At 44.9% G+C, this 12,241-nt stretch overlaps 1 protein-coding gene across 6 annotated transcripts in view; it reads left to right on the top strand.

Moving 5' to 3' along the window:
• cmss1 (cms1 ribosomal small subunit homolog) overlaps nt 1–12,241 on the top strand; it is a 362,453-nt gene that overhangs the window by 338,106 nt on the left and 12,106 nt on the right. For all 6 annotated transcript variants that reach the window (XM_070893711.1, XM_070893708.1, XM_070893709.1 and 3 more), the window contains 3 exons: nt 5,434–5,511; nt 7,731–7,857; nt 8,636–8,695. In XM_070893711.1, the coding sequence (XP_070749812.1) occupies nt 5,434–5,511; nt 7,731–7,857; nt 8,636–8,695 (265 nt within the window). The remainder of the gene's footprint in view (nt 1–5,433; nt 5,512–7,730; nt 7,858–8,635; nt 8,696–12,241) is intronic.

Here is a 12,241-nt window from a genome sequence, read left to right as displayed (position 1 = left end):
CCTCCCCTGCGCAGCAACAAGCCAGTGTCTCCTTCCCCTCCCTCCCCTCCCTCCACGGCAACAAGCGGCTGTCTCCTTCCCCTCCCTCCCCTGCGCGGCAACAAGCCGCTGTCTCCTTCCCCTCCCTCCCCTGCGCGGCAACAAGCCGCTGTCTCCTTCCCCTCCCTCCCCTCCGCGGCAACAAACGGCGGTTTCCTTCGAACGATGGCTGAAGCACTTTCACACAGGTAGGAAGATGGTTTATTTAATCTTTTCTTTGCTTATAAATATTTATTCAGGTTGGATTTATTTGTATAATATTTATAGAAGTATAAATAAGGATTGATTGTAGAATTTAATGAGTTCCTTTTCCCCCCCTCCCGCCCCCACCTCGTTCTGGACGCCTAATTTGTAACCTGCGCCTGATTTTTTAATATGTAGAACAGGTTTTTTCAGTTCTACAAAAATCTTCACTTGCTCCATTCTACTTTAGTTTGGAGTACGTTTTCACTGTGGAAACTTTGAAATCAGGCGTCAGTGGCCAGACACGCCCCCTTTTGAAGAAAAAATTCTGTTCTAAAGTAGAACTGTTCTACCTCACTAGAACTGCAGAAAAAAAAATGTGGAGAATTGCGATTTCTAAGATAGTCCGTTCTCCACCAGTTGCTCCTAAAGATCAGGCGCAAATCATGTGGAAACTTGGGCCCAGTATGTTGCAATCTACTTTTTTTAAGCACAGAGCATCTGATAGTCAAACAACGACAGCATTTATAAAAAAGGATGTTTTTGACGAGATTGCTATGGGCGCGCATGCCCAGTACAGCTCCAGGTCGGCATTCGGCCATTTTTAAAGAGCCAGTTGTGTGTGAGAATTTTAATTCTCATTGGAAAAATCGGAGCTACAATACAATATGCAACACAGCTCAAGGACCAAGGATTTCTTACACGATGAAGTGGAGGCACTGGTTACTGTAATTGAGGCCAGATGGCACGAGCTGGACACCAGCAGAGGTCACATAAAAGTTTCACCAAAAGAAATGAAGAAACGCTGGAACCAACTTGCAGAAGATTACTGTGCAATGGTGACCACCCCGCGGTCTGGAGGCCAGTGCAAAAAGAAATGGCAGGACCTTGGTCAAGTATTTAGTGTAAGTAATATTTTCATTTATTCAATGCAATTTCAATTGTAAATGTGACCATCTGTATATGTCCCATCCAGCAGAAAGTCACCCTCTCTAAAAAGTTATATTTTCATCTTTGCAGAGGAAGGTGGCACACAACAAAAGGGAAAGAACTCGAACAGGAGGAGGCCCAGCAAATCTACACTCACTGACACCTGTGGATGACAGGGTCGCTGCTTTGATGGGCCCTGCTTGAAGAAAAGCAATCACCACTGCACAAGCTGGGCCCACACTCGAGGGAGAGGGTAAGTCCTGCAAATTCCACAGTCTGGCTTTGCTAAATGTTAAGTACTGCGCGGGCTAGCCATGCTTCGGTTCATGGGGATGTCTCCATCAGCTACGCTTCGGTTGATGCAATGTGCTATCATTCATCGTGGTCCTTCAAATCAGCCTGCTGCCTGCGCTGTGTGAGCCTACTCATACCACCCTACCCCCTCCTCTGCGGCTAACCATTTGTCCGTTCTGTTAGATTTTGCAGAACTTGAGGCCAACCCTGACTAGGCTGAAGCCGATGCAAAAGAAGATTCAGACATGGACGAGGCTGAAGAAGCGAACCTCTTCCAATCCCACCTTCCAGACCAAGAGCATGGATGGGGAGGGGAAAGGGTAAGGGGAGGTGATACATGAAACCTCCACTGTTGTACTCACTCTAGAGGAGGTGCTACTGCCGCCCACTGAGGTGCCAGGCCCTTTCCTGAGTGGTACAAGTGTTGGGACATTCGATAGTTTCTCACAGTCCGAGGCTGGGGATTCCAGTAAGGTGCAGCAAGGCATACGCAGGGCACCACCGTCCGAGGCTGCAGGTCCCAGTGGGATGCAGCGAGGCACACCCAGGGCCTCACCGTCCGAGGCTGCGGGTCCCTGTGGGATGCAGCGAGGCACACCCAAGGTGAGGAAAGGAAGGAGAGCTCGACAGTGCTCTCCTAAGATGTGGTTCACATGATGGCAATGAGTGCGGAGAGCATTGACCTTACATGGTCACTCCTGGACATCATTAGTGGGGTGGGTGATGAGGTATTGGGACTGTCGGGAGAAGTAACAACACTCTCATGAGAAATGGGAACACTGTCCGGGCACATGAGGGTGGGAATGTTGCAGGCAGCTGATACAATGTCGGTGCACATGAGGGAGGGAATATCGAGGGTAGCTGATACACTGTTGGTGAATATGAGGAAGGGAATGTTATAGGTAGTTAACACACAGCTTTTGAACGTGAGGGAGGGAATGTTGCAGGTAGTTGATGCACTGTCAGGGCACATGAGGGAGGGAATGTCGGAGTTAGCTGTTGCAATAAGGGAAGTGCCCATGGACAGAATCAATCCCCAGACGATCCTCTGAAGAGGCCCAAGCTGGTCCTTCCACATTCCCGCCTACCCCCACCGCCATCAAGAAGTGCGCATTACCTGAGATGTTCGAAAGAATAAGCTTGGTACCAACCCGAGAAACACTGCGCCACCACCTGTGGACAGGGCTGGAGTCAACAAGACCAAGAGCAGCGGGCGGTCTTAGAATAAGGTGAACGAGAAATGAGTGCAACCTTTCTTTGCTGCTGTTGTTGTTGTTATTGTTGTTACTGTTGTAACTGTTCTCAAATTAAAAGTTTTACAAGTTTAAAAGTTTGTAAGTAAATTTAAAGTGTGCAAGTGATCTTAACTGAATACTTTAAAGTTTGATACAAGAATATTTTTATGTAATCTTTTGAATAAAATAAATTTAAAATTATAACTAAATCATTTCCATTATTTGTTCCATTAACACAACACAACATTATGGAACCGGTCCAAACAGTAAACATGCTCCATTTGGAATAGTTGCCGCTGAGCCTTCAGGCAGCAAAGCGTTCATGGATGAGCTGGTGGCGTAAGGCCCGAGCAATGAAAGGGGCATGATGGCCGGCCCGCCCTCCTCCTCTGCCGTGCTCCAGATTCATGTAGTTACATGGCTTTCTTCTCCTCCTCCTCCTCGTCTTCTGAATGTTCCTCCTCATCATCAGCCATTCTCACCTCAGGTGGGTCTTCTACTACCAGCTGCTGCTGCCTCATGATGGCTAAGTTATGCAGCATGCAGCAGACAACAGTGAATTGACCGACAATCTCAGGGGAGTATTGCAAGTAGCCTCCGGAATGGGCCAGGCATCGAAACGCTGTTTTAAAATGCCAATGGTCCTCTCTATTATGCTGCGTGTAGCAATGTGCGACATGTTGTATTCCCGGTCAGCTTCCGTCCAGGTTATGCATAGGGGCCAGATGGCGAGGCCGTCTCCCAGCAGCCAGCTCTGCCCTTCTGGCTGATGCCGAAACATGGCAGATATAGCGCTCTCGCGTAGGATGAACGCGTCATGGGTGCTCCCAGGGTATCTCGCATCAACTGACATATGCGATGCATGTCGTCACACACGAGCTGCACATATAACGGAATGGAAGCCTTTTCTGTTCCTGTACATCTCGGAATCCTCCAAAGGTGCTCGCAAAGCAATGTGGGTACAATCAATGCAGCCCTGTACCTTTGGAATGCTAGCAATCCTGGAGAAGCCCACAGCCCTTTCGTGCATTGCCTGGGCAGTTATGGAGAACTTTATGGGATCATTCTTGTGGGCACATAGTGCAGCAGTCACCTGCCGAATGCAGATATGTGTTACATGTTGAGAAATGGCACACACATCCCCAGTTGTGGCCTAGAATGATCCAGAGGCATAGAATGAAGTGCAGCTGTAACCTTCACTTCAACTGACAAAGCAATCCTCCTGACACTTCTTGGGTGCAGGTCTGCTTTTACTAAATCACAGATCTCGGTTACAACTTCTTTGCGAAATCGCACTCTTCTCACACAGTCTCCATCACTCAGGTATAGGTGTGAATGCCTGTCTCGATATACCCGACGTGGGTATGGCCTCTTGCCCATCATCCTATGTGCTCTAAGGTTCTTTATGCGATGACATCGAATCAATCGTCTCCTCTGCAGCACCATCATGCAGAAGGTTTGCACGAGGTATGGCATTGTCAATATTGCCCCCATAATTAAATTGTACCTTTGCAAGAAGCTTAAAGCAGCAGGACAAGGAGTTAAAGCTTCTTTGTTCTCTATCTCCCCAAGGTCGATGCCCTAGTACGGACCACACCCAGGTCTGCGCATGTGAAATAGGCTTGCTTAGAACGGGAAGCTAGGCATTCCAATGAGGACATTTGGGACAACGAAGTCTCATGCAATTCTTTAATTTTAGATTTTTTTTCAAAGTACGACCCCACCACTGACCGAACGTCTCCTCACCGGGCTCGAGGGTCGGCCGGCAGAATTGCTCCCCGCCTGGATACAGGGGCTCGGCTTCACCACCCCAACCCCCCGGGCTTCTTTTGATGCTGCTGCATAGTGTAAGGCTTCTCATGCTTTCAGTTCGGCTTCCACCCCCCACTCCACGGGCTTTTTTTGAAGCCGAGCCCCTGTATCCGGGATTGGGACCGATTCTGTCAACCAACACTCCGACCCTCGAGCCCGGTGAGGAGACGAGACGTTTGGTGGTGGCATGACACTTTGGGGGAAAAAAAATCCAAAATTAAAGAATTGCATTAGACTTCCATTTTCTGCGTTTCAAGTTTGAAAAAAATTAAGCTTCATGATATATATTTAATGTGTTCTTGACTCCCTCCAAAACTTCGCATAAAAACAATGGCGTCTTTCTGCGCCGATTTTTTAATGTGCGCTGGTTTTTCTTAAGTGCCCAGAAGGTTTTTTCGGAGTGGTCACATACGCCTTCCTAGGAGAAATGTACGTTGGCCAAACTTGCATAAATGTGAAAAACTGGCACAGACATCAGAATACTAACCTAAAAAAAAATCGTAACTGAGTTACACTGATGCACAAACTTTGGGGAAACTTGGATATTTTAATTTAGCCCAAAATAATCGGCGCACATGCTAAAAAAAGGCGCAGATAACTGTGGAAAATTGAGCCCATAGTGGCAAGCAGTTGAATGATTGATTGAACTCAGGAACCAATATTCTGTTAATTGCCCACTATTCTGTTAATTGTTCAAACTATCATATAAAGGTCACTTCTGTAACCTGAAAAACACAGTTTTAGATGTACCTCCTCAATTTTGTTGAACTTGAGATCATTTTCAAAAGTGGGACAGTGTTTCCATTCCATTTTGATGACTGTTTCAGCCCGCTATGTCTTTTTGATGTCCCGAGGCATTACCCACTGATAGCACTCACATGAATCTTTACCTTGTACAGGCAGTCGAATAATAGTCATAATATTTATTTTTACTCTCCAGCAAACAGAATGTTTTTTAGACCCAAAAGTGGAGGAAAAACCTGTCACATGTCCACCCAAGAAGAAGAGACGAAGAAAGGTAAAAGCCTCTAAGCAGAAGAACAAAAAGATGAAGGAAAATTAGTTACTGCAAACATTTGTAGATTGAATAAGGTTCCATGAGACCCACCTCCTGCTTACTCGATCCCCTCCTCACATAACTCCTGACATCTCAACTACCCTTTCTAGCACCCATGCTTGCCAACATTGTTAATAACTCCTTTTCCTCAGGTATTATTTCTTTTCCTTTTAAAGCTACCATCATCATCATCTTCAAAAAGTTCGCCATGTGACCTTCCATCTACTGCCCCAACGTTAATCTTTTTCTCTCTCGTGTCCTCAAATATGTCCTTGATGCCCATCTCTCTCAAAGCGCTCTGTATGAATCCCTTCCCCGCTCACAGCATCAAAACCAAAATTACCCTGGCCAAGTTACAAATTACATCTTCCAGGAATGTGACCACAATGTGTTATTCCTGTTTTACCTCTTTGTGCTGTTAAGTACAATCGACCGCACATTCTCTTCCATCACCTCGCCTCTGTCTTACAGCTTCATGGGATTGCTCGTGCATGGTTCAACTTCGACCTGCTTGGATGCAGCCAATGCATTCTGGCAATGGCTTCTCTTCCTACCGAGGCACATTACCTTTGGAGTCCTCCAAGGATATGACCTTGGTCCCCTATTCTTTGCCCATATGCTGCCTCTCAATGATATCATCCACAGGCACAGAATTACGTTCCATATCTATGCTGACAGTGCCCAACTCTACCTCTCCAATAATTCCAGTGACCTCAAGACCACCTCCCTGCTGTCAGACTGCCTGTCTGAAGTCCAGTCATGAATACGTCACAATTTTCTTGAACTGACATCAGAAAGACCAAATCCATCATTTTTGGCTCCTGCTAAAAACCTGTTGCCTTGCCACTGATTCCATCCTCTCTCCAAAATGTACTTCCTTACAATTTTGTGGATTTCTCACTCTATATCTGGTGATGTTGCTACAGCAGGGTGAGGCAACTAGTTTTCTTTATTGATGAAGAAATTAGACTGTTCCAAGGCAAGTACCTTCATATAGCTGCCCCGCCATGAACTTTCAAAACTCATTTCTAATGCTGGCAGAAGGGTTCAAAGTGACACTGACTTGTAGCCACATGTTTGTGAGACAAACACTACAACATATTTGTTGCCAAACTAGTGATAAGAACATAAGAAATAGGAACAGGAGTAGGCCATACGGCCCCTCGAGCCTGCTCCGCCACTCAATAAAATCATGGTTGATCTGATCATGGACTCAGCTCCACTTCCCTGCCCGCTCCCCATAATCCCTTATCCCCCTATCTTTTAAGAAACTGTCTAGTTCTGTCTTAAATGTATTCAATGTCCCAGCTTCCACAGCTCTCTAGGCAGCGAATTCCACAGATTTTACAACCCTCTGAGAAGAAATTCCTCCTCATCTCTATTTTAAATGGGCGGTCCTTTATTCTAAGATCATGTCCTCTAGTTCTAGTCTCCCTCATTAGTGGAAACATCCTCTCTGCATCCACCTTGTCAAGCCGCCTCATAATCTTATACATTTCGATAAGATCACCTCTCATTCTTCTGAATTCCAATGAGTAGAGGCCCAACCTACTCAACCTTTCCTCATAAGTTAACCCCCTAATCCCCGGAATCAACCTAGTGAACCTTCTCTGAACTGTCTCCAAAGCAAGTATATCCTTTCATAAATATGGAAACCAAAACTGCATGCAGTATTCCAGGTGTGGCCTCACTAATACCTTGTATAGCTGTAGCAAGACTTCCCTGCTTTTATATTCCATCCCCTTTGCAATAAAAACCAAGATACCATTGGCCTTCCTGATCACTCCATCCTTTTGTGTTTCATGCACAAGTACCCCCAGGTCCTGCTGTACTGCGGCACTTTGCAATCTTTCTCCATTTAAATAATAACTTGCTCTTTGATTTTTTTCTGCCAAAGTGCATGACCTCACACTTTCCACCATTATACTCCATCTGCCAAATTTTTGCCCACTCACTTAGCCTGTCTATGTCCTTTTGCAGATTTGTTGTGTCCTCCTCACGCATTGCTTTTCCTCCCATCTTTGGATTGTCAGCAATCTTGGCTACGTTACACTCAGTCCCTTCTTCCAAGCCGTTAATGTAGCGAGATGATCATTATATTTGATGTGTGTGTGTGTCTTTTTATTTTGCTATAAAGTGTCTGTTCTAAACTTGGTAATCTGTTTGGTTTGTAAATATAGAAGATCTCCGATATTCTAGTAAGCTCTGCTCCAAAACCTGCTGCACCGGCTGATTTGCAGAATATGATCATCCAGCACTTCAAAAATGAACGCTCTGTAATAGAACTTGAGGAACTGAAACTGCCAGGTATGGAACGCATTTTCTCGAATAGAAACTGAGGCTCACACCCATTGAGGACTACAAGAGTATTTATGAATAAAAATTGTATTTTACTTCTGTTAGTCCAGTCAGGACATATTTGAAATGCTCTGTGCATGCAATACATTCTTCTGATTCTACTCCATAATTTCAGCCACAGAAAATACGGAATATCATTCTAGTAGGCCTTTACGGCCTTCTAGACTCAACATCGAGTTCAACAATTTCACACCGTAACCTCTGCCTCGATTTATTTCAGATGGCAGCTGTTGATGATTCTGCTGTACCCATTCTCACATTCTAGACGCATTATTTGTTCCTTTACTTGTCCCATTACCATCTCCTTTTGCCTTGTATAATCATACTTTTTGTCATTTAATCTCTCCTGCCTTCCACCATATCACAGACCTTCTCTCTTGTTCTTCCCTCCCCTTTCCCTGCCTCTGCACTTACTTAAATCCTATTATATCTCGAACATTTTCCACTTCTGTCAAAAGGACATCGACCTGAAGCATTAACTCTGTTTCTCTCTCCACAGATGCTGCCTGACCTGCTGAGTATTTCCAGCATTTTCTGTTTTTGTTTCAGGTTTCCTGCATCCGCAGCATTTTGCTTTTGGAGTATCATTTGTTAGATTGCTGAAATATGAATATAATTTAAAGCAAAAGCATTCAGTTACATGATTTAAGCCAGTTTATGCATTATGTGGTAGAAAATCCATATTTGTTTTGATAGTCATGGGGGTTTTATTTGTGTGTTTTTTCAGATTCTTGTTTTCTTCAGAGCAATGACCTCACTCATACTCTGTCCTCCTACCTGAAGCAAGGTAAGTGGGTTACATACAGCGCTATAATCAATGCATGTTATACCACAAGTTTGGCCTTGGGGGTGAAAAACATGTTTTTTGTCACATCTCCCTACTTGTAATTGTTTGGAAACTTGAAATCTGTAAGAGAAAATGTAGACTACTGTACAGAACTGCCAGTATGAATAGAATGTGTCTAGGTCACCAGTGAAATATAATGGAAAATCTTCACCGCACTAACTATAAACCATTCGTGACTTGTCACTTGTGAATTATCAAAGGCTACAATAGTCTAGTGGTTATGGTAGTGGACTAGCAACCCAGAGGTAGTAAATTCAAATCCCCTCATGGAAAGTTATGAGATTGAATTCAGTAAATCTGGTATAGGTACAACGTTCGGAAACTAGGCCGTTCCGGTTTTTCCAGATTTCGGAGAAGAAAATCCGACGTCCTGAATCCGGAAACCCTTGGGCCGACTTTCAGGTATTTCTGGATTTCAGAGCAGAAAATCCAACAGTCCCAATCCGGCAACTTCGAGGCCGGGCCGTGCCGGATTGCGTATTTTTCTGGATTTATCTTTGAAAAGGTATGTATAGTTTAAAAGTCTGGTTTCCGGGAAATATTTCCGGATTCCAGACGATGACTCCTGTGATCTGCACAATGTCCGGTTTTCGGACAATTCCGGTTTTTAGAATTCCAGATTTGGGATGTTGCACCTGTACTTAGGGAGCACCAGAAAATAGACTGATTCAAAAACCCAAATGGTTTACTCGTGTCCTTCAGGGAAGGGAGCCTACTGCCCTCTCTGGTCTGATTTGCAAGTGACTGTAGCCCCACATTATATAGTTGACTATTAATGTCTTCAAGGCAGCCAAGAATGGGCAATAAATGCTGCCTCCCATATCCCAAAAACAAATAAAAATAGACCCAAACAAAGGCAAAATACTGGAAATCTAAAATAAAAACAGAAAATACTGGAAATACTTAGCAGGTCAGGCAGCATCTGTGGAGAGAGAAACAGAGTTAACATTTCAGGTCGATGACCTTTCGTCAGAAAATACCCAGTCAGCCGTACGTGTGAAATGTTTATCACCGCTCATAATTGGTCCTGGCGTACATTTAATATTATTAGGCTCAAAATTGACGCACTCACCGGAGATGCGCCGCTTTTCTGCGTTGAAAAGTACTCTGAAAAAATCGCTCCCCACTTTGACTGCTGTCCAGCCTCTCCCTGGTCTTCATGCAGCATGGCCAGTCAGGTCGGGGGCGGAGCCAGCGTCCCACGCTGAAAACAGTTCCAGGACGTCTGCACATGCATGTTGGAGTGTGCGCATATGTACAGTAGCTCCTCGCCCCCAGCCTCTCAGTGTGTTGCTGCAGAGTGGGACCTGATTATTATCATTATCATACCGGCGGTTGGTGTGTCCCGCCCCTATCCCAGGCCGAGTGGCCTACTGCACAGGCTGGCCCGTTGCCTCCCCGGGCTGAAGATGAAGGTAGGGTAGGACTTACTTCTATTTTTTATTTGGATATTTTGAAAAAATTATGTAACTATGGTTTGTCTCTTGTGAATAGTGGTGACCATTTGTCAAGCCTATTCACCTGGTGCTATTGTGAAAGAAGAACATAATTGACGGAGGAACACTAAGAGAATGTCTTATTTATTGAAGTAGACTTTATTTAGATAATATGGGCTCAATTTTGGCCCAGTATAATCATTGCAAACAAATAGTTGTTTAAATTAGTTGTGAAATTAGGGCAATTTAATTCAACTATCTTTTACTTCTTTTATTTTTATAGTTTAAGCTTCCATGAATGCTTCTGTTGTATAGTAAATTAACTTTGCGAAGTTTGTCATATGATGTCGTGTATAACTGTTTGATCCTATTCACATTCTTTAGTCAAGTCATTAATTTCTTCTGGCCTCCGATGTAGCTACCTGCACTGATTTCTTAACTCTCCACAAGGATTTTCTGAAGTGGCCACATACGCTGGCCTAAGTAGATTTGGAATAGCTATTAGCTGGCCAAAGTGGCCTAAATGGCCAAAACTGGCGTAGGTGGCTGATAACGCCTCCTTTTGAGAAAAACTTAAAAAATCATAACTAACTCACTCACACTGGCGCAAATTGAATGTGAAAAATGGGGATTTTTAAGGTACTCCAGAAAAGTTGCTTCAAAAAAACGGAGCAGCTCCTGGCCAATTTTGAGCCCATTATTACAGACAATGGGCCCAAATTTGCCCAGGAGTTGCTCTGTTTTATTTTGGAGCAACTTGATTTTTCAAAATCTGGAGTATCTTAAAGATCCCCATTCTGCACGTTTAATTTGCGCCAGTGTGAGTGAGTTAGTTAGGATTTTTTTTAGTTTAGTCTTTTTTTCAAAAGGGTGCGTTACCAGCCACCTACTCCTGTTTTGGCCATTTAAGCCAGTTTGGGCAGCTAATAGTTGCTCCAAACTAACTTGTGGCCGCACAGAAAACCCTTGTGGAGAGTTAAGAAATCAGCGCAGGTAGCCAGAGATAGGGGGGGAAGGGAAGCGGAGAGGACATTGCAAAGCACTAAACACAACAACATTCAAGAAGCATAAAAACCATCAATAATAAATAAAAAAATAAAACTTAAGTCCTACCTTCCTAACTCGGCCTGGGAGGTCAGCGGGCCGACTCCTCTCCGACTCCGATTCTCCGAGGACTTCTCGCCGAGAGCTTCCAGGACTTCTCTCCGAGGACTTCCAGGACTTCTCTCCGAGGACTTCCAGGACTTCTCTCCGACGACTTCCAGGACTTCTTTCCGCGGTCTGACCTTCTCTCTCCGAGGACTGACCTTTTCTCTCCGTGGACTGACTGCTCTCTCCGAGGGACTGACTGCTCTCTCCGAGGGACTGACTGCTTTCTCCGAGGGACTGACTGCTCTCTCCGAGGGACTGACTGCTCTCTCCGAGGGACTGACTGCTCTCTCCGAGGGACTTGACTTCTCTCTCCGAGGGACTTGACTTCTCTCCGGACTGGACTTCTCTCTGAGGGAAAGCAGCGACCGGCAGACCACTCAGCCCGGGATAGGGGTGGGACGTGTTGGGTCCCATGCTGCAGGCATGCATCATCACAATCATGGGAGGAGCTACTGCGCATGCGCGAACGCTCTACTGCGCATGCGAACAGCTGCCGGCATTCTTTTAGGCGCAGGGCCATAGCTCCGCCACCCAATGGACTCTCCACGCCACGCCAGGTCCCGGGAGAGTCGGCAGAGGGGCCAGAATCCCGGGACATCTTTTTGCCGCCGTTTGAATTGTGAAAAAATAGGAGAGTCAAATTTGGATCAATATTCTACTCCTAAATTATCTCAAAACTATTGTAATGAGAGCACACTGCCAATTTCTGGCTTGTAGTGGTATCTTCTCATTTAAATTCTTACTAAGAACAATGTACATGTAAATAGTTATGACTGTTTATCGGAATTTTAAGTTAGTAAAGTTTTCTTTCAGTCATTTCGGTTTGGAGACAGATCAGATGTAGAACAAAAATCCAGCTATTCCACTACTTATGAAAGGAAGCATTTGCTTCACCATA

The sequence above is a fragment of the Pristiophorus japonicus genome, chromosome 11 (genome assembly GCF_044704955.1).
Source record: "Pristiophorus japonicus isolate sPriJap1 chromosome 11, sPriJap1.hap1, whole genome shotgun sequence".
Lineage (NCBI taxonomy): Eukaryota > Metazoa > Chordata > Chondrichthyes > Pristiophoridae > Pristiophorus > Pristiophorus japonicus.
This window is presented reverse-complemented; position numbering and strand designations above follow the sequence as displayed.